This window comes from Salarias fasciatus, chromosome 7, assembly GCF_902148845.1.
Source record: "Salarias fasciatus chromosome 7, fSalaFa1.1, whole genome shotgun sequence".
NCBI lineage: Eukaryota > Metazoa > Chordata > Actinopteri > Blenniiformes > Blenniidae > Salarias > Salarias fasciatus.
In genome coordinates, this window is record NC_043751.1 from 20,823,934 (window position 1) to 20,846,520 (window position 22,587).

General features: G+C 42.5%; 1 protein-coding gene across 2 annotated transcripts; it reads left to right on the top strand.

Annotated features, from left to right (window-relative positions):
* The first annotated feature begins 1,270 nt into the window (after nucleotides 1-1,270).
* Nucleotides 1,271-22,571, top strand: eps8l2 (EPS8 signaling adaptor L2). 2 transcript variants are annotated; one of them, XM_030096698.1, is made up of 21 exons: nucleotides 1,271-1,533; nucleotides 5,906-5,956; nucleotides 6,391-6,437; nucleotides 11,010-11,074; nucleotides 12,668-12,829; nucleotides 13,193-13,342; nucleotides 14,179-14,258; nucleotides 14,460-14,569; nucleotides 14,687-14,757; nucleotides 14,868-14,994; nucleotides 16,519-16,607; nucleotides 16,698-16,772; nucleotides 17,976-18,124; nucleotides 18,200-18,386; nucleotides 18,472-18,506; nucleotides 18,589-18,706; nucleotides 18,987-19,106; nucleotides 20,452-20,515; nucleotides 20,642-20,810; nucleotides 21,052-21,184; nucleotides 21,813-22,571. In XM_030096698.1, exons 2-21 carry the CDS (start codon nucleotides 5,922-5,924, stop codon nucleotides 21,885-21,887), a joined length of 2,061 nt encoding a protein of 686 aa, XP_029952558.1. In that variant the 5' UTR covers nucleotides 1,271-1,533; nucleotides 5,906-5,921; the 3' UTR covers nucleotides 21,888-22,571. The 2 variants fall into 2 exon arrangements, with proteins under 2 accessions (XP_029952558.1, XP_029952557.1); XM_030096697.1 differs by lacking the exons at nucleotides 1,271-1,533; nucleotides 5,906-5,956 and having other exon boundaries at nucleotides 6,181-6,437.
* The last annotated feature ends 16 nt before the right edge of the window (nucleotides 22,572-22,587 follow it).

The window sequence follows — 22,587 nt, forward strand, 5'->3', positions numbered from 1 at the left end:
TGAAGAAGGGAATTGTTTTGGGTTTAGCAGTCATTCCGCACACACTGCCTTCATGTTCATATGGATTTTACTCTGGTTTCCACCTACAGTCAAACATGCATTTCAGGCTAATTGGTGTCTCTAAATCATGAATGAGAGAGTGTGACTGTCTGTGTTTGCCCTGGGATGACCTTTACCCTGCCTTCTCCCAGAGCCAGTTGGGTTCCAGTGGTCCAGGGCTCTGGGTTGGATAAAGCTATGAATAAATGGTTCCCCACACAAAGGTCAAGAGAAGTAAGCAAAGGTCAACAACCGTGAGGGCTAGTTCATGGGTAATACAAACCTTCCAGAAAATAGAAAAACTTTAATTTAATTCTTTAATTTTGGTGAATATTCACATACAATATGTTAAGAAGCTCAGACAGAAATTGATAATGATTTACCACTCTAGGAAAGTAACATATTTCAGTCGCTGAATCGTGTATTTCTAAAAATCAGTGAACACATCTTTGACTTTAAAAATAGAATAAAACATCTTAATAATGTTGAATGATTGACTGTGTTGGAAGAGTTTTGAGAGCAACTTGCTTGCAGACCAACACGAAGTTTAGTTCAACTTCATTATAGCATTATTAGTTCTCTGTGATACAAACTGCTACATTTATCACTTGGATCAGTAAAATCCATTTCTATGTTTTAGAAGAAGTGAATGGTTCTGTATATTTGCTGGTATTTGGTTGATGTCCCAGTCAAGTGGAACCTTGCATTTTCAAGATTTCAGGATTTGACTGTTAATTTGAAAGGCAGCATCAATTCTACAAACATAAGGCCCGTGGGCCAAAACCGTCCTGGAAGAGGCTCAAATCAAGTCAGGCAAGCTGATAATTAAGGGGAAATCTTGCTTTGAAAAAAAAAAAAAAAAACCCTTCAGCATACCTTAATCCATGAAGGCCTTTAATGTACTTCAAACTGCAGAAAAAGGAAATGAAACAAGCTGGGACCACACACACACACACACACACACACACACACACACACACACACACACACACACACACACACACACAAACACACACACTGGAAGGTACTTGAAGACTGACATCTCCTTGTTATTTTAAGCTGCAGTGTGTTTTGCAGCAGATGAGTGAGCTGCATGCCATGCAGACACTTCCCCGGTCCCGTCCCGGTCCCGGTCCCTGCAGGTTGAAGCTCGCAGCACAGGACCCACCGGGTCCAGGTGAGGCGGCCCCGGAGCTCCTCCCCCCTCCGGCTCGGGTTACCTGCAGACTATCGCTCACCTGCTCCCGGCGCTCAGTTGTCTGAGAAGCGGCAAAACGAGTCTGAACTGTGAGCTTCACTTCACCCAGGCTACTTTTAAACAAACGACTGGAAAAAAAAAAAAAAAAAAAAAAAAAGTGCACATTCAGACGGAGAGGCCTTTCCTGCGGAGTTATATTTCTGACAGCCGGCTGCAGTCCGGGATGGCGTGCTGACGGTTCAGCTGCTGTCTTACCCACGTCTGTCAACTTCGGCATCAGATCAACACGCTGCACAGTAAGTGGTGGGAAAATATCTGTATTAAACACGTCTGTTCTTTAAATCCTCGTGTTGTGCGCGCGCGAGCTCATATGTCTTCAATAGTTTTTTTTGTTCGAAAGTTGTCAGCGTCTCTCCATTAGAGTCTCCACTAGAATGACAAAAAGTCTAATCTCTTCACACTTTAACAATTCTATCCTCACAATCTTAAACTCTTTGGTGATTTTACTTATATATTAAAATGATTAAAGTGCTCTTTTAATGATCTCCTCGCATGAATCGGTGCTAAACTATGTCATTACATATTTGCTGGGTGTGCACAAGTATGCTTCAGAAAGCTGGCAGTGGTTTGGCTGACTGGCAGGACTGTTTTCAAGATCTGTGAACTGAAGTAACGAGTTTGGCCTTTTTGGCCCATTTGAACGCAGGCTGCTGCTTTTATTGAGGATACATAATCCAGCGGTGTCTGGCTGTATGATTTATACACATGTCTTCTATGAGGCTTCACGTTGTTTGTTTAGTGAATGTGTTTGCACAAAGGGCTGTGGGCTGATAGCAATGTGAATAAAGTGCTGAGTACGTTTTATATATGAGAAAGCACGAACAAAAGCACTGGGAAACATGTTGCTTTTTAAAAAGGAACTTTAAATTCAAAAAGTAAACATCAGCCTGAGCCCAGCTGAGAGCTATCATTTGTCATCTAGCTGAACATTAGAGAGCAGAATTTATTTTGTCATCTATTATCTGTGCTTAATGGCAACAGGAATGCTTTGTTCAGAGGGATAAAAATAGATTTGTAAGAAGATGATAATCATGATGATGTATGGACTGAGCTGTTGACACATGGAGCCCTTGAATTAAACAGGTAGAGAAGGCTGTGTTTGCTTGTCTTACTGATTTTGAATGTGGGATGTTACATCATGCTACCTTTAAATGAGGTCAAATTATTGAATAAAAACTTTAACCAGGAGCATTGATTTTATCCTATGAACTAAATAGGTAATAAAGTCATTATAATTTGATTTAAAATCTTGTTTTTGTGCTATATTTCTTGTCGCCACAAAAGGTAAACGTCACAACAGCCTAAGTGAAAATTTCGTGACTGGTTTATTAGTTAAGAGAACATAAATATCAATTATTGATGAAATCCAATTAAAGTGTGTTATGCATGAAGTTTGGCTGATTTGCATGCACGGTTTTTATGTTGTACTTTGTGCAGACAAGTTGGAAAATGTTTTTCCTAATTTACATTTCTGTGGTCAGAGGAATGTGTTTCTTTACAGTTTGACACATCAGCATCCTCTGACATACTACACATGTACAATCATTGCCAATCAGAGAATCACTGCCTTTCCTCAGTGACAGCCCTGGATCTATGTGTTTTAAGACAGGGGACGGTCAAATGAACGCTGTTATGATTGTATTTGTGAAATGCAGCTCAAATTTTCTTTTATGTGGAAGCTCAGTGAGTACCACAGCCAGGTTTTATCATGGTGATTCACTAAGATGTCCTCATGGACTGATATAAAATTAGATTACTTATCTCTTATAAAACGATTATTCGTGGCCACAGGTCACAGGTCTAAAGCGTTTGCATCAGAATATGGTGTTGTTCTTTTAGATAAGTGTTGTTGTCACTGTCAATCTGAATATTTTCTACCTGACGTGTCTGTCAGTTATGATTCACAGAACTTACGGCTTAGTGTAGAGTATAGATAATGCTATAATCTACTCTCAAGTATACTGTCACCCCAAGTTAGACTGTCCCTTATTTGACTCTGGAGGTTTTCATGTTTTCCCTGCACATATGTTTTCTCCATTCACTACTGGGTGTAAGTGTGTGTGTGTGTGTGTGTGTGTGTGTGTGTGTGTGTGTGTGTGTGTGTGTGTGTTCTTGTATTTCTATCCTTGTCGGGGCCAAATGTCCCCACAAGGATAGCAAAACGTGGAACGACGTGCCTTGTGGGGACCTTTTTCCGGTCCTAAGTAGGAGAAACAGTGTTTTCTTGACCATGTTGTTGTTACTGAAAAAAGTAAAAGTGCAGAAACATTTCTTTAGGGTTAGGCTTTGTTGTGGTGTGGGTTAGGGTTAGGGTAAGGGTCAGGGTTAGGGGCTAGACATGAATGGGAGTCAATGGACGGTCCCCACAAGGATAGAAATACAAGACTGTGCGTGTTTGTGTGTGTGTGTGTGTGTGTGTGTGTGTGGTGGATTGGCAGCCTGTTCAGTGTGTGCCCTACCTTTGCACACAGTCATCTGGGATTGACTTGAAGCTGGACTTGAAGTTCAGCAAATGGACGGAATATTTAATGTTGGGCTTTACAGGGCATATGTTGCACTGGCAAAAATATACTGTAAGCAAAAAAAAAAAAAAAAAAGCTGTTTAACTGGGTTGGTTTCCACAGTACACATGCTTTGCGTTTTCAGCATACAGGCTCTGCAGTTTTTACTCCAGTTTACTCCCATCAGCGAAAAACGTGTTTGATTGATTGATGACCTTCCCAGAGTGAATCCTGCTTTTGGCCATTGTTGTCTGTGATTGGCTGAAAGGCCCAGTCACCCCTATTTGGATAAAGCCGTTTGGATGAATAATTTTGTGGTTAACCTCTGGAAGTTGGTGCAGGATTGAGAGGCTTTCAACAGGGATTATATGTCCAACTGTGTGCATGTTCAGATACAAAATCACTGCCTCCTCACTGACACCGCCTCTCACAGATCAGGTTTGTTTTTATTTAGTCATAATATGATTATTAAATGTGTAGATATCATTCTTAATATTGAAAATGTTGGGCTGTTTACTTGTAAAAGGTCAAAAATGGCATATTTGACAGCTTCTATGAATAACAAACCCATCAGACTGTTCTTATTGTGTGGAACTATGCTTCTCGTGGCGGTTGATCACCCTTGAATGAAGAGCTCCTCGCTGGGCTCGGTGGAGGTACGCAGACGGCCTCTTGCCATGAGATTGACAGCACGTGACACCAAGGCTCTTCTGTTCAGGCTTCACCTTCCTCCTGAAACCTGGCGGCAGGCCAGAGCCTGCAACAATAGCTCCAACAAAAGATGACCAGATAGATTAAAACAGAAAGCGGAAGTCTTATGAAATCTCTCCTTACTCTATGTATAACTAGTTTGCCTCAGACATTAATTTTAACTGTGTGGCATTTATGTTTGTCAACAGGTTTTTCTTTGTAGAGAAGACAGTAATGTCTGAATAAAACATGCAATGAAGTGACAGAACTAAACCGTGGCTCAGTCTGTGAAAGATGTTCGACCTCCGCTCGCTTCAGACGATCTGAGGGGATTTATCTGTTTAGGGTTATCGTGTTTACGATCAGCTGAGAGATAAGCTTACGTGACAGCACATGTCATCCGGCGCTGTCAGCCGCAGTATTTACCTCTATGGTACGCGCTGAAGTGCTTCCTGTCATGGAAAAGTGGATAACTCCCAAGACAGTAAATAGACGGCATTCTCAAAATGGCCTGCATTTTAATAATTGAATCAAAGCACACATTGAAATGTTTACCCATTGCTGGAGTATTTCCTCCCAGCAGGTGACCTGAGGTCAGTTTCTTGAAAACCTAAAATGCTTACTGGTGACACAGGATCCGGACCCCTCGTTGCCAATTAATAATACAAACCAAGCCGGTTGTCTAAAGTGATGCATTGCTCCTTGGAGTCTAAAAGTCGCGTATGGTCATTTAAACTGGTGGTAAATAGTTAAAAGGTATACCTGTTAACAGCAGCAGTGTGAGTGACCACACCGGGTTCAGTCTGCTGCGCCATTTTGAGTTCAGTCATCGTATATATTGATTGCACAGTCCAGTGCTTGCCGGAGATATGGTATACGGTGTGTTACATAAGCGGCAGTGCATGCCTTGACTGAGGAGTCAAAGTCTGTTCATTTAGTGGAAAGAGTGACAGACCTTGTTGTGGTATTTTATGCTCCTCTTACGCAGCTCTCAGTTAGATTCCACCTTGTTTCCGTCGAATCCAAACTAATTATCAAATAGCATGGTGTGGGTGTAAAACCCATTGCCATTGATTAATTGCAGATATAGTGATCGGCAGAGTGGATTCAGTTACGCAGCACACATCAGCCTGCTGTCTGCCATTGTCCTCCAGCCGTCCCCTGAGTCCCCGCAGCACAGGCCCAGCACCTGCCTCGCTCCGGGGGAAGAACTAGCAGCTTCAGGGGTGAAGCTTTAATTTAGCCGCATTTGCAATTCTCTAATGAGTACCCGTATCTACATACTACAAAATAATACTTTTGATCGACACTTTGTAGAAACTGTAATAAAAAAATAAAAACTATTTCCTTTTACATCAGACATTTACTTGTTATGACCCTTTTTTCCTCTCTGACTCGAATCCTCTTTCTTTTTCAGGTGTATGTCTTAAAGTATGAGTGCTCTGGGACCTCCGTCAAACCAAGCCAAGTGAGTGTCACACAGTCCCTCCTGCTGCTTCCCCTGAGAGATTTGCTTTTCTCTCGGGTGGCTTATCGAATTATTTCAGGTCCCTCTTCCACAGGGGCGAGAGAATCACTAGCCCAGTATGTGGACGGCAGTGTGGGTCAGGGACTTTTGGGCACAGAGAGGCTCTGTTGAGAATTTGTTTGCTTTTCCTGGGTTCCTGCCTTCCCCCCCCTCCATCTCCCTCATTCCCTTTTCCACTCTCCCTCTCTCTCCCTCCCTGTACATATGCCGACAATCTCAGGCTCGTCTCATGCAGTGCTGACCAGTCCGCTCCCTTTCCGTACCTCTCCGGTCGCCTTACTGCTTTTGAGTTCATGACAAGTGTCAGACGGTTTGTGAGGGGTCGAGATGAAGGGTATGCAGCATCGACCCATCCCCTCTTTCTGTCATTGCAGTGGACTGGCCAGGTCGGACAGCAGGATGAGCGCCAAGGCCCTCTACGGTGAGTAACTTCACAGATATGTGTGGAGATATGAAGAGCACATAAAAGTGTTTGAACGCTGGATTGTTTTCAAGTTGTATTGTGCTCGTAACATTACATGCCTGCTCTTATGCCCATTGATGTTATTGTCTAAAGGTTTACTGGAAAGATAACATTTTATAGTTATATAATCCTACTTTCTACAAATACTCACCCACATATTTCTCGTGAATCTTAGACTAAAAGCAGAATCCGACTGCTCCACTATTTGCTATGAACTGTTTTTGATGCAACCATTTTTTTTGTGACTTATTTTCAACTTTAGGCTGAAACAGTCATGAAGGGAAGTTGTCAGGATTGCTTCAGTTCCTTTCCAACCTTCAGTCGGGGTTAATTAGTACTGTTATTGACACAATTTACAGCAATATTTAACTTACTGTACATATACATTGATCAGGGAGGGACGACATAAATCTCATGCTCAGTGCTCATGTAACCTCAGTATGCTAACACACACACACAAACACACAGACACACACACACACACACACACACACAGAGGCTGATAAGAGGGAATCAAGGTCCTGCTGAGGGGCCCCTGTCATGCTCTGCCTGTTGACACCTCTGTCAAACATGGAGGGCCAGGGGGAGGGAGCCCTGGCTCCTGAAGGGAACTTGAGTTTCCAGCTCTGTGCCAGGCCAGCCCGGCATGCTGGGATTAGCTGTCAGACATGTCAGGCCTGAGTCATATTCTCATGTTTGCAGATTTCGTTTAAGTCTGGCTCTCAGTGTGTTTTGTGCAGACTTGGAACTGAAGCACATACTTGTGTGTTTATAGCGATGTGTTTTTTTAATCTGGATTCATTGTACGACTGCATCACAGATTGTTCCTACCTATGGTGAAACCCGTGTCTGTGTATGTATATAGTAATGTCACTGTGTTGACACTTTGTTTGAGCAGTTGCATACTTGTGTTAGGGTGTGTAAATGTGACTGAAATGCACTATGTTACAGTGCAGGGTGTGCCTGTTTTTAATATGTGGTTGGAACAGGGTGGGTAGGCCCAGGTCTTGCAGGTGAATAAAAGACACATTGAGGAGCGGAGCGGTGGAGGCTGCCGCTCTCTAAACTAACTCCAGTCCTCCGCTCGGCGTCACAGACGTTACCTCACCGGTCCCCTCCAGCACCTCCCTCCCCTCCACTAACACAGAGAAAAAAAACGCTGCTACGTTATATGTCCCCAGATTGTAACCTGCACCAAGGTATAACCTGCCCTTCCTGCACAGCTACACTGTTCCAAATATAGCAGAGCTTCAGGTGCCACACGACGGTAGTGCAGCGACGCAAGATGTTCCCCATCCGTCTTGCTGTGCACCTTGCGGCCCGTGGGGATTCTGGGCTGAAACCCATCCAAATGTCCACAGGATGCAGGCCGTGCTGGGATCTCTGTGAGTCTGTTGATGAGACTGGTTTTTAGTGGCTTATCTCGCCTTGTGTGGCAGATGGTCGCCACTTCCCTCTCACCGCAGGGCTGCAGGCAGCACACGTGTCCTTCTGAACATGAGAAGGAGGAGAGTGGACAACGCTGTACGCCATCCACTGCTGTGGCGTCTGTTTGGATGAGACTGTTGCACATAGAGATTAGATTAAAGATGGCAGGAAAAAAAAAAAATCTTCCGCATGCTGAATGTCCTGTTGTTTACACATTGTGGTCCAATAGACAATTAATGCAATTCGTGCAGGTTGCGTCCTCCCACCTGATCTGTTATCAGCTGCTTTTATTGCTCGGAAAAACAAGCCACGCCACATTCATCATCCACCGCCTCAGAGCCTAAGAAGACTTTTTTTAAAGATCTGTCGGTGATTTTGTTGTTGGAGAGCAGGTTTCTGTCAGATTAAAGTGTTTTTGTACACTTTCTGTCACACTGAATCAACAGGTCTAAGACCTGATCTCCTGATGCTATATTCTGTTTATTGAATCCTCCTGTAGGAACTTTTCTGTGCTCCAGGAAGTAGTTTATTGATTGTGTTTTGGTTCCAGTATAAGTCTTTTAGTTTTATATTCTTATTCATTTCATAAAACATTGAAAGTGAGTCAGATTCGTTCTGTTTTATTACATTGTAGTAAACAGTAGCGCTTAGTTTTGTGATGGGAAGGACTCGATAACAAACTCCCAGTTGCCTAAATGGCACATTATGATGGGTTTCTGATTGATTTGGGTCATGTACGGCCTTGATAGACTGCCAGGGAGCTGTGTTTTTCACCGGTCATTGAGTCTGGGCGCCTCCGAGGACCTGTCCAGATGCCTGCTAAGTGGCTCTTATTGCAAGCTGTTGCAGGACTGTGAATTGATTGGCATAAATGTCAGCCATTAATAAGACATGGGCCGAGCTCCACTTTCAGAATGACACCTGACGCCTGTGTTTCGCGTGTGCAGAGCCAAGCGGGAAGGAATCAGCAGGGAGGAAATGGCGAGAACTGTTAAGACAATTGCTTCCGTCATTTCTGGAGTGGCGCTGTGAGGATATAAAGTGGTCTGTGTTTTTCTTTCCTTCCATGCTGATAACAAACCACTTTAAGACTCCTGATCGTCTCAATAAATCATAAACGAGAGAATATCGTGTATAAGAGAGTCCTCTGGAGAATTGACACACATTTTGTTAAATGGTACTCAAACAGTGGTTTGTGTTAATATTGTGTGTTTCAGCCATGACAAGGCAAAATGTGTGTGTTCGACAATGAAGCGTGCGCAGTTTTAGAGTGTTGACTTTGTTGGGTTGGGTACAGAAAGAGACTTGATATCTGGAGTGGAGTTGATAGGAACATGCTCTCATTTAAGCGTGATTGTTACCTGCGGGCTATTCACCTGGTAAATAGGTCAATGAGCGCACTGGCAAGCCTGCCCAGTATTTTCCTGTTAGAAAAACAACGACCTCAGCCAGCAGCACATGCTGTGCCGTGGACCATGCCATTGTGAGCACCAGTGTTTGGATAGGCTTGAATAAAATGTCCCGAGATATAAAAAAAATAAAAATAAAAAAGCAATGGTCAAAAATATATATATTTTTATGACATTCTGCTCCATTTTTTACTAATCATAGCAATGTTTCCTTAATTTCTCTCAATCTTGAATGCATCTCTGTAGTGTTTTCCCTCTTAAAGCAACAAGTCTATAATACATAGTTAACACAGTAATAGAGTTAAGTGCAGCGTTATTACTACTGTGTAAATGTCCTGCAATCTTCAAAACAACAGATATAAGTTAGCAGGTTTAGCAGGTGCCATGTTGTTTTCACTGAAATACTGGTAAATCACAGTTTTTACCTCCTAGGTGTCGATGGAAGCTATTTAGAAATATTACACGTTTTACCATTTACAATTCAAAGACTGCAAATTCTCTTTTTTTCCAAGCCAAAGAGGCAACACAAAGCAATGTTTTTGTTATTTTGAGAAGCGTGAAGCAGAAATGCCATGCTTTGTCCTTTCTTCGCCATTTCCTTGACATGCCTTAACGTTTTTCACGTCTGTTCAGTGGTTTGTTCTGTAACTACCACCCAATTATTGTTGGAAGTGTAGGAAATGTCTAATTACAAAATATGGCGCCTGCCAAGTGAACGATTATGTAACCTTTCAGCTGACTTCAATGGGTGTGAAATGAAACTTAGGACTAAATTATATATGTTGAATGGATTTGAATGGAGCATTAAAAAAATAATCCTCTGCACTCTGCGATTTTGTCTGCCTTTTTGTTTTTATGTGAACAGTGGTGGTTTGAAAAACAGTAATGTTTACCATCAACCCTCCTCAAGAGACATTGTTAGATATTAGATCAATAATGTTTGACATGATAATACTGTATGTGTTTAATGTGTTTGAGGACTTATCCCCTGAATGAGAAGCTCCATTCAAGTTTACTAAAGCTGCCACGGCTGTACTTCAGCGTGACGACATTTACCAGCCATCTAGATGCTGAACTGTCTCAGATGAGGAAGTCAGCACGTCGCTGCCAGCGATCTTTGACCCTGCAGTAAAAGTCTGAGCTTTAACATGCCCAACTCGGCATGACGCAAAGCTGAAAAACAAAATAGGCAAAAACTCTTTATTTGTATTTGTTTAATTTACTTGTTTTATCCAGCCTCTTTGACAAAAAGTTTTTATTTCATTTGGTGTCTCTTCTGGTGGATTTTTCTAAAATCGTGGCACAAAGATTTAGTTGAAAAGATATAGCATTCTTTAATTTTCTTTACCTTTATACACAAAATACTACTTCGGAGGCTCTAAAGCTGTCTGCCTTGTCGACCTGCTGGGAATCAGCGAGACAATAATACTGTGAGATTGTGAGTTGCCCCTTGGAGGACAAAAAAAAAAGCGTCCATTACGTGTCCCGTCTTTGCTGCTTCCTTATTGCCCCTGCTCTTGTGTTCAGCTCACACATTCGTGTTTGCTTACATCTGTTTCCTGTGCTTAAGCGGGCAACATGTGGTCTTTAGGTCAGTGTCCTCGCCGATGTTTATATAGAAGAAGGATTCACTGTCTGACTCGGGAGTTTCTTCTTTTATTTCTTAATGTTTTTTTTGTCTTCTCATCAACAGAGCAACGGAAAAAATATTCTAATTCCAACTTCATCATGCATGAGACGTCGCAGTATCATGTTGAGGTAAAATCATTTCAGTTACTTCTGTTTTGACTTGCCTTGTGTTCGTAAGACTTTTAAAAAGTGCCAAAACAGTCAAAGGAATGAAACGTTTTGAGAACTGGTGACTGTTGTTTATGGCCCACACTGCTACATTCATAGATAAGCGGCTCTTTACACAATTATATTTGCTCATTCTAAGATTTTGCAGATTTAAATAATCATTATTAAAGTTGTTATAAGTCAAGTGACAATCTGTATTTCAGCTACATACTTAATTTCTGTTTGTGTTTTGTTTTTGCTGTTTTTCTTGAGTTTTTATACACTTCATTTGTAACTATTGAGGTTTTTCATGTCTGGAGAGATTAAAATAAAAGTTCAACAGTAATAGAAGAAAACCTGATGCAAATTAGATAAATGATATATATCAATTCAAATTATATTTAAAGAGGTGAATCTTGGATCTTTAAAAGTGTTTTTGTTTGTGACTCTACAGGCCATTTGTGCACTTTTCAATGTAAACTTTCCTATAAGTTTTATAAAAATCTGGAAATATATGAGCAGTAAAAGAAGAAAAAAACTAAAATAAATCACAAGGCAGACAATAAATGTGCAGGTTTGTGGATTTTTCAGAGCTTGTCGTGAGGGAGGCGAGATAAAGATATTGTAAATGTTTGGCTGTATTGGTCTTTTGCACGAACATAAAAGATGATGCTGGCCTTGATTGCATTTCATTTACAACGACTCTATTGTAATAAAGCAATCAAACCTTTGATCACTGCAGTAGAGGGAGAATTCTAGAAGTAGGTGCGATTCAGGTCAAAGATTATGCTGATCGTGACCCGTCCTGCGTCTGTGTGGGCTGGATTTTGCGAAATGTGCCCTCATTACCTTAAAGGTAATAACAGATAATATCCGCTCTGACAGAAGCAGAAAAACTGCAGTTTTCATATCAGTAAAGTGAACCGGAAGTAATACAGATAATCCTGCCACCTGGTAATCATTATATATCACACAATATAATCATCTTATCCTAAATAACAACACAACAACATAAATGTATGGCTGAATGTTTTAATAATCACCCTTAACGAATAATCTAGTCAAGACTGATTATTTGTTGAGATTGATTTGTGAGCCGAGCTTGCCTGTAGGTGTCCCGTCCAGGGTGTGTCCTTCCTTTAAACTGGGTGAGCTGAGATTGGCTCCAGTGTCGACCGCCATGAAGAAGATGGTGGTTAAGATGGATGGACTGATAGTTAACACGATCCATACTGTATATGAAAATGGAGTCAGTTCAGATTAGCATAGAGGCAGAGACCCGAGAGACTCACTTGATTTGCTCATCAAGAAGTCAATCTGCACACAGCTGGAAAACTTAATGCAGTATGCTAAGCTAATCTGCTGCTAATTTTTCCTTTTAATTGTGTCTGTTTGCCTCTAAAATGTGAAGCTGATATATTTTGAGGAACTTAATAATGTCTCAAAATCCTTGAACAGATAAGCAGCTTCCTTTTATTAAGTCGAGATTAACTGGTTCTGCATCTGAAGCATAACTCTCCAAACAGCGCCGCTGTTTCCAGTTTCCTCCATCTCATGCGACTGTGTTCTCTTCAGCATCTGTCGACGTTCATCATGGACAAGACGGAGTCCATTATCACGGTGGACGATGCCATCAAAAAACTGGCTCTTCTGGATTCGAAAGATAAAATCTGGACTCAGGAGATGCTCCTGCAGGTCTCAGACAAGTCGGTCAGGCTGCTCGATTGTGACACGCAGGTATGTCCCACGTCTTCACCCAAGAAAACAGAAATGACAGCATTTTATGGTGGGAAATAAGAGCCAGATGTTGTGTATTTCATCGCTAGTGTTTCATACTAATGAGATACAGTCTTTTTACATTGCAGTCTTACGTTATTGCTAATCAATGAGAAGTGTTTCAGCTTCTCGTTACACCCACAACAAGTGTCAACGTGCATGAACAGGAGCATGACGCAACGCACAAGTGCAGCGAAATGACAGTTATTCCTTAAGAAAAAATTTAGGATTATGTTTTCTTGATGCTTAGCAGAACCAAGCTGGTCCTATTTTGTTCAGGAGGTTGTGTCTCGCTCTAACCGCTCTTTCGCTGCTCTCCGACAGGAAGAGTTGGAGAACTTCCCCCTGTCCATCATCCAGATGTGTCAAGCAGTGATCAACAAGACGCGCTACCACTCGGTGCTGCTGCTCGTGTGTCAGGACAGGGATCAACACAAACCCGACATACACTTCTTCCACTGCGATGAAGTGGAGGTGCGTCTCAGACTCGAATGCTTCAGACTTTAATTCGATCAACCTGCTTTACTCTGTGTGTGTGTGTGTGTGTGATTGAACGGAAACCGTGCACATAGATATTTGCCTCAGGGCAGATGTGTCCCTGAAAGAGTCTAACTCTCAATGCAAACGGCACCGTTTGATATTGTGAGATAAGGTTGATGTATTGGATCTCACCACCTATTGGCTATGATCTGTTCATGAGAATCGTTAAAAAAAAAAAAAAAACTGAGTAGTCAGTCAAGTTTAAGGCCTGTTGTAGATTCAGGTCACACAGCTGATGTTTCTGGCCTCTAGGGAGGGTGTAACCACAGCAGCGGCACTTTTGTGAAGATGCCACAGCTTTATAACACAGATACTCAAAGATAAATGGACAACAAGAGATCAGAGAGATAATAATTAAGAGCACCATTGTTAAAATCTGACCTGAGAAGGAAGGACGATGCAGAGTCGTCCCTGTCCTGTGAGATCCACTTAACCACATACAACCACATCTGAGGGACTTTGAATTGTTCTGCAGCATTTGGCTCCACAACTCCTCTGTTAGTCATTGGGTCCCATATTTCACGAACTGCCATGATGCAAAACACCGAGCGTCAGTTTGCTCCCAATGCTGTGCTGTGTATCCGTCACCACCGGTGTGTGTGTGTTTGTGTGACTTGTGTGAGTCAGTGGGTGAATGTGATTCTGCAAAGGGTGAAATGTGCTAAATTATAATTAATTTGCTGATTAAGTTTATCTACATGCACCTGAGGCTCAGAGTGAAACTACAGATGGAAAGAATTTGACTGTGTGTGTTTCCTCTATCTGTCCAGGCTGAGATGGTCCATGCAGACATAGACAGTGCCATTGGAGACAACAAACACGGAAGGAAAATGAGGCTCCAAACTCTGAAGTGAGATCAAGGCTGCCGTCACGTGCACATACGCACACAGCCCTGTTTCTATGACTTCCTGTGGACTTACTCCAGACTAAATATTAACCGCATCTTGCTAAACTGTAACCCTTACCCTAACTTTAACCTCGCCTATAACCACGAGCTCAACCTGAAACTCGACTTCCGAGGCTGAACTCTTCATCCCTCCTCTTCCTCCAGGGTGAACCAGGAGAAGATGAGGCATCACAGAGAGACCATCCTCCCAGCGGCAGCGTCCCAAGCGCCCCCGCCTGCTCCAAAGGGTCGGGTGACGGCTCCGAGCCCACGAGGTGAGAACACACTGATGCAGAGCTTAGTGTGTATTGTTAGAATATTTTGTAGCACTGCTTGAGCTTTTCTTTATGTTGGGCTTATTTATTTATTTATTTATTTATTTTTGTTTACAGACAGACTACCATCTGGACCACAAGACAAGGAGTCGCATGAAAAACTGGCCCAGCGAATCGAGAAGGATGTGGTCAGTGTGTGGTTTGTTTCTCCACCGGTCGTCAACAACACACCGTACCCGTCATGTATCACAATACCAACACGTACCTCATGCTAAACCCCAGAATCTGTCTCCTTCAGCAAATCCTCAACTGTGCTCTGGACGACATCGAGATCTTTGTTGCACGCCTACAAAAAGCGGCAGAGGCCTTTTCTCAACTCAGCCACCGCAACAAGAGTAAGAAGAATAAGAAGAAAGGACCAGCAGGTCTGTCCCCCTTTCTTCTGTTGTGGTGGCTCGAGTGCAGTGACCGTATCTTCACACTGCTCACATCGGTCATGTTTGTGTCTCTTTGTGTTCTCCCGCCCGGGACTCTCATCCAGTCGTGTATGTGTGGTGGTCGTGGCCACTTCAGTGTGCTGTCCGATGATACAGTACCTGCTACACAAATGATCCTCACTACCAGTCATCATTCACTCCTTCAGTGTGCCGAACTGACACCGATTGCATACTGACCATGAATCTGCAAAGGTTGAACTAATTTCAGCACAGAGACGCAGACTGAAGGAGTTAAAAAAAAATACTACTGCAAATGTTGCTGAGTGATATTTTACCACTCAGCACTTGCAGGGTTCTCGTGATGCAGTGTTGTTTCCGTCCACACAGCTCATTGTCTGCAGTGAGATGTGATGCAGAAAAAGTTTTGTTTGTGTTTGATCAGAGGCAGACATGTGGGCCAGGCCTCATCTGGTGGGTACCAGAGAGAGGAGGGTGAAACTCCACACGTTTTTGGAAGTGGGGCTGTCGTGACCCAGAATTTAGGGATGGATGCTCGTCATGTTCGTGAACTGGTGCAGCCCCGCTGCTAATTTACGACTGTAGGTCCCTGAATGGGACTCTGAACCCCCAAACTACTCCAGTTGAATGAAAAGCATCCATTGCAAAAATTTAGATTGAGGAAAAATGTGGGTCAAATGCACAAAAACAGCAGCCACAACACACTGTCTCACACACAGTTGTGGAACTATAATGGATGGATAAGAGTGTTTGAATAGACTGTACTTTAGTACAAAACCATCAGTACAACAGTCATGAATATTGCAGACTATCTGCCTGATATAACATGTTAAACTGGTACAAGAAGCGACATGAGACCGAGGTTCATCCTTTAAACACTTTAAAAATCCATGAAGGAGCAGACATGTTGTCTCTGACTGCCCGAACAGACAGATGTGCTCGTAGTAAATTCTCCAGCAGGAGAATGTGTTTCTCAGCTTTGGGTTCATGGTCCCACGTGTTGTCTTTTTTAAGTTTTTGTGTTTGGTTGTTTTTTTTTTTTTTTGTTTTGTTTTTTTTTTTAATTCATTGACTAGTTTTGCTTTCCAAACAAAGCCTCTCCATTGTTTGCTATGGGAATACTTCAGAAAACACAACGCTTCTCAATATAGTGAATTTGGAGGTCATGAGAATATTGGGACCTTTTTAATCTCGAGTTGAGAAATGCTGCTGTTGCAAATTCTTTCCTACTCTCTGGCCGAGGTGAACTTTTTTTTTTTTTTTTTTTTCAGTGAAACTGTTTATTAACTGATAATTAAAATATTTTTTTCCTTTTATTTCCTTGAGATTGAATACACGACTGAAGCCATAAGCTTTCGCAGATGAGACAAAAGATAGAAACATTTCAGTCCACGGCTCTGAACCCGGTCAGAGAGTGTCTCGGTGTGTGATGTGTCCATGAGGCTGGTAACTCAGGAGTTTGTGTGTGGTCACTGTTGCTCTGCTTGTTTACAGAGGGCATGCTGACCTTGCGAGCCAAACCCCCCACTGAAGCAGAATTCATTGATAGCCTGCAGAAACTGAAGCTGGCCTTCAACCTCTTGGTGAGATATCACAGCACCTTCCCTCCCTCAGTCATCACAGCTGCTCTTGGTCACTGCATCACTTTGGATTGGTCACTCTGCCCCCTGCAGGCCAAACTGAAGAAGCACATACAGAACCCGAGTGCCTCTGAGCTCGTTCATTTCCTCTTTGGTCCTCTGGAGTTGGTAAGCCCTAAATATCTTAATTTTTTTCAGTTCATGCCTTTTAAAAAGTGGTCATAATATATAAATCCATGTCCAGCCTGAAGGGAAGTGTCGTGTGAATATCTGAGGCTGTTCAAATTCAGCCAATGAGTACAGTTCAGCACTTGCACTTTTGTCGTCTGGTATTCTTCTTGTTGTTTGTGTTTTTAATTTTTTTTGGTACCACACCCACTGCCGCTCTGCTAAACACACCAGACTGGAGCGACGCGGCTTTCAATTCTTAACACAGGTGCAGCCGCGCTTACATAATGTTGCTTTTTCCAAGCTGCAGTGTTCAGCCACGCCTTCGATACTGCTGGATAAAACCAAAGGCCTGTGACTTGGCTCTGCACGGATATGGCGCAATGATCTATGGTCCTGTTCAATTTTCTTAGATAAAGCTCGTTCTGTAGTATTTAATCTTGACACCATGGTTGTACACTGAACTCAGCTATGACTCTCACTACAGCAGGTTCACATACATGAACTGAACTCAAAGATCTAAGACTTCCTCTATGTACACAAAAGTACTATTTCTCTCAAATATTGGAAACCAATTTATCTCAATTTGTGTTGATCAGCGCTTCCCCTTTGCCGAGATAACCTATCCAAGCCACAGGTGTGGCATATCAAGATACTGATTAGACAGCAGAATTATGACCCAGGTGTGTCTGAGGCTCACCACAATAAAAAGCCACTATAAAAATGTGCAGTTTTATCACACGAAACAATGCTTTCGATTGTGTAGTTGACTGTGGCGTATCAAATGCTGGTCCGCTCCTGTTTGATGGCTGTTCAAAGTTGTTGAAAATTGGCAGGAAATGAAGCACGCCGCCGTGTGCGCCAAGTCAGAGCGCCACAAACATGACATGACACGCGACCACTCATACCATAACCCCACCGCTACTATGGTCTATCAGCAAACCGCTCACCCACATGACGATGAGATGAACCAGGATTCTTCTTCATAACTTAAAGCGTCTGTGGCATCGTGCTGTGTGATAAAACTGCACATTTCAGAGTGAGATTTTACTGTAGAAAGTTCTTATATTGTGGGTTCAGCTCATGAAAAATGGGAGCAAAAACAAAATGATTTTCTTGACTCATAAGTAATAATTATAAATAATAATAAGAATAAGAAAAAATGAACTTGATAGCTCCTCTAAACGGTGATTGCGTTCACAGGTACTGCAGACCTGCGGGAGTCCAGAACTGACGCGCTCAGTCATCTCGCCTCACTTGTCCAGAGACGCTGTGGACTTCCTGAGGGGACACCTGTCTCCCAAAGAGATGACCACCTTCGAGCTCCTCGGAGATGGATGGACCAAACCCAGGTACGGTTCCGCTGGCTACATTAGTGGCTGAAGGTTCACGCTTTGACCAGTTCTTCCCGCTTCCGCCTCCCGCAGATCAGAGTGGCCCCCGGAAAAGTGCGCTCCTCCTTATTACCCAAAGTTCCGTAATGGTTGGGAACCGCCGGCGGAGCACTTCAGGACAGCTCCTTGGGAAACTGAGGGACCCAGTGGGCCGCCTCCGGCTCCTCTGTCTCCTCTGTCTCCCATCAGTCCAAGTTATGAGAGACCCTCAGCTGACGATGTGAGAATTTTTTTCCTTTCAGCGGTCAGTAAGTTACTGAATGTCACCATGTTACTGTAGTCTAAGCTTGATGTTTGTGTTTCAGTTTTACGGAACTCACTCCTCGAGCTCGTCAAATGGGTAAGTGAGGACGTCCTCCGGGTGCTGTGCTGTGTCTTTCATTCCACAGCATGTTAAACTTTGATGCCAATTGTTTTAACAGGTCTTACAACGGGTCTCATCATGGGTCACATCAAAACCGCAAATACGCCAAAATACTTTACCACTTTGTTGCCCGAAACGCCAACGAGCTGTCCGTGCTGCAGGATGAGGTCCTTGAGGTTGTACTGTCTTATTTTTCATATTTATGTGTTGTGGCCAATCACAATCCTACCTACTCTGCTTTAGAGTTTTTAGAACTTTTAGATGGGACCCTTGAAACTAAATCATGACCTTTAACTTAATACGTTTTATTCAAATAGCACAAATCCACGATGAGCAAATAAACAGCATCAGGTCCATTGCTACAGAACGGTGGTCAGAGAAATGCTTGTAAACGGTTAGTTTTCAGTGTCATGCAGTGAGATTTGTCTTGATGTGAATGAAATTCATCTTTTGCAGGTGATTGAGGATGACAAACAGTGGTGGAAACTACGGAATCACAGCGGCCAGTCTGGCTACGTCCCCTTTAACATCCTGGATGTGGTGAAGACGGATGACGTAGATGGTCTCTTCAGCCCGGTGAGCTGCCCGAGCACGAGCGACACGTACAGAACTTACAGAGTGTGGTGATAAAAATAACGATAAGAAAAGTGCAAATTCATACTGTGTTAATGCTTTTTTTTTTTTTTTTTTTTTTTACAACTTTAATGTGAATCAAATATGTGGCAGTTTTCTGCTTTAAGTTAGGTGCAATTATCACTTTCACCCATTTTGCTTGACGCTGTGACCTTAAGATGAAAAACTTGGCAAGTCAAACTGAACTATGATGGAACAACCTGCTACAAGTTAGTTTTTTTTTTTGTTTTTGCTACAGCTATTTAATTGCATTTGCTTTGTATTTTTGTATTTCGGCGCACAGCGGCTGAGTCAGCGGCTTCTACTGCTGTGCTCCGGTATATCCTTCCGCAGACCACTATGCTTGTATCTGTGTGTATCAACATGTTATTTTAACGGATTGAAAAGAAAACACATCTTTTAAAATGTTTTATAATCATTCAGATTTACTTCACGTGCTAATACGCCGTCCCCTGGACCACTGTAAGGAGTATTCTGTCTACTTTCCTCAGTCCGGCTCTGTTTCCTATTGACTTCCAGCAATTGAGCTAAGGTAACTACGATGAGCTAAGGTAACTACGATGCTGACAGCTGGGAACCAGCCACTGGACGCAGAGACACTAAAAAGGTATTTATGAGCTTGTCTAACTTTATCAATGATAGGGAAAGGGCATGGTTCCAAAAGATTTTTGACCCACGCCCTTTCCCTGTCATTGACAAAGTTAGACAAGCTCATAAATACCTTTTTTGTGTCTCTGCGTCCAGTGGCTGGTTCCCAGCTGTCAGCATCGTAGTTAGCTTAGCTCAATTGCTGGAAGCCAATAGGGAACAGAGCCGGACTGACGAAAGTGGACAAAATACTCCTTACAGTGGTCCATTCCTTTAAGGCATGTTGTTAAGTCCATGCCAGGATGCATTCTGGGAAATGTAGGCAGTCACTATCAAAAGTATGTGGTCGTGAGAAGGATCAGAGTTTCTTTCTCTTTTCAGATACGCACATCTAAGTTACAAGTATGAATAGCACTCGCATTCCCACAGCGACAGAATGACAGGAAGCAGTAGTCGTTAGATTTATACAGATTCATTCTTCATGCAGGTTCATCAACACCCTGCAGCAGTGACTGCGTGTAAATCCTCATGTCAGTCTGGAACATTCTCACAAAAATGTATCAGCCCAAACCAGCTGAGAGACAAACCAGTTTTTGAAATAACACTGCTGCTGCTCTCTCATGTGTCTGTGTCCCTTTGTGTGTGTGTGTGTGTGTGTGTGTGTGTGTGTGTGTGTGTGTGTGTGTGTGTGTGTTACAAGACATCACCAACCGCATCAATGAGCCCTACAAACACTTTCAACAAGGGAAGACAAAGAGACAAAAGTAAGTTGATGACACTGAAAAAAAAACCCACTCAGATTAAGGAAATGAATTACGAAAATAGTATTTCTAATAACTGGTAATCATAAATAGCCGCTCCTGTTCTCATCTCGTGTGTCTGTGTTGCAGTGATGGATGAAGTCAACAGTGAGCTGCTGAAGGTGATCACCGCTGGTAAAGCCCAGGCTCCCGTTAAGGTGAAGATTGACCGGTCCGCCACCACCCACGTGCCGCTCACCTACGACTCCGACTCGGAGCAGGTGACCAAGTGGCTCACTGCGAAGGGCTTCTCTAAACCGTAAGTCCCCCATGATGCTCGTGGACGCATCAAATCATCAAATCTTTGTTCAGTTTCTCACTGGAGACACTGTGGGGCAGTTCGAAGGGACAAAGTGCAGAACATTATTCTTCACACTGGATTCTTTTTCTTGAAAACATATTTTTTTTAAGGTTTCCAGTGGATGTGTTATGAATTTGGACAGATATGACAGTGCGCTGGGTTAACAGGAAACGTATTGATTTGTTTGTATTTTCTGCAGGACGGTTGAATGTTTGGGGATCCTGACTGGAGCTCAGCTGTTTTCTCTGAACAAAGAAGAGCTGAAGGCGGTGTGCGGAAGCGAAGGCAGTCGCGTCTACTCTCAGGCCACCGTGCAGAAAGAGATGCTCGAGGTCAGTCACACACACATACACGCAGAAAAAGTAATAGTTGAAACTCAAATTTAAGAGAATAAGGCATACTGTGAAAAAAAAAAATCCCACATCAAATGTTTTCATAAATTCAACACATTAGATCAAGAAAAAAAAAACCTGCAGCTCAACTTTTAGCTCCTGTTCAGGCATGTTTGGGTCACAGCCTTTTCTCAGGTTAAAAGACAAACACACAAAAAAACTGGTGTTAATTATCTCTGAGTCACACTGTCATTGATCCAAGTTTAGTCAAATAAGAAAAAAAAAAGCTGGTGTGTGTTCACTAAAGAGCAGCTCAGTACTTCCATGGAGTGGATTTGATCATTTAATTCCTAAACCTTAAGGCTAGCGTGACAGCTATACTGAATAAGTATCAACACCAATGTTGGTTAAGACATGTTCAGATCATCATCTAGAAGATGTTTTATTATTTGCAATATTTCCCACAAAAAGTGGTGTTTGTTTACCCAAATGGAGATTATTGGTAGAGATGTACCAAATACAAAAAAACAAAGTATAACAGGTAACAAAGGAAATTAATTATTTTGGATCAATGATTTAAGGATTTTGCCGATTTCACCATTAACTGTTAATGTTTTGACCCTGGTAGAAATCCAGTGGAGACTCGGAGCTGAAGGAAGTAATGACGCGGAGGCAGGAGAGGATCGACTCCGGCGGCATTTAATGAACCCGTTGACCAACGCCGCCCACACCCCGATGCTTTCCCTTTGCTCTCACCTTTCACAGCGCAGCAGTTTCCCAAATCAAATCTGCTGTTAATTATTACCTACAGTAGGAAATACTAAATTCGTGTATACATTTTCGATTGTATATTTATTTTGTACCAAGACAACAAGGCAAAAAGTGTTTCTCTTGCAGTTTATTTCGCTCTTCTTTTCAAATGTTCAAAATAAATGGTGTTAAAGAGATACCTGCTGACGGGAGGAACACGTGAATTCAAGTGCAGGTCCGTGCATGTGAGTGAGCATGTGTGTGCGTCACGTCCATTGCATGTAACGTACGTATTTGTATGAGCAGCGTAGTTGTTGTTTATGGTCGTTGTCAATATTGCAGCTTTTTGGTATAAATGACATGTTCAAAAAAAAAGAGAAGAGGAAAAAAAAAAGGTAGATTTTAGCGATTACATTTCTGTCAGTGCCAGAATGTTTGACTTGCTCTCTGATATATAGCCAATTATCTTCACATCACTGTTTACAGGTGTACCAAATGACAGACGATGTTATGTGTTACTTCTAGCATTTATCTATCAGTGTCCCATCCTGGCCGGTGAAGACCGACCGGAGTGAAGTATTACTAGACATAATGTTGCTCTTGATAATCAGATTTCACACATTCTGGCCGGCTTCTTAAGTAATAATCCTGCA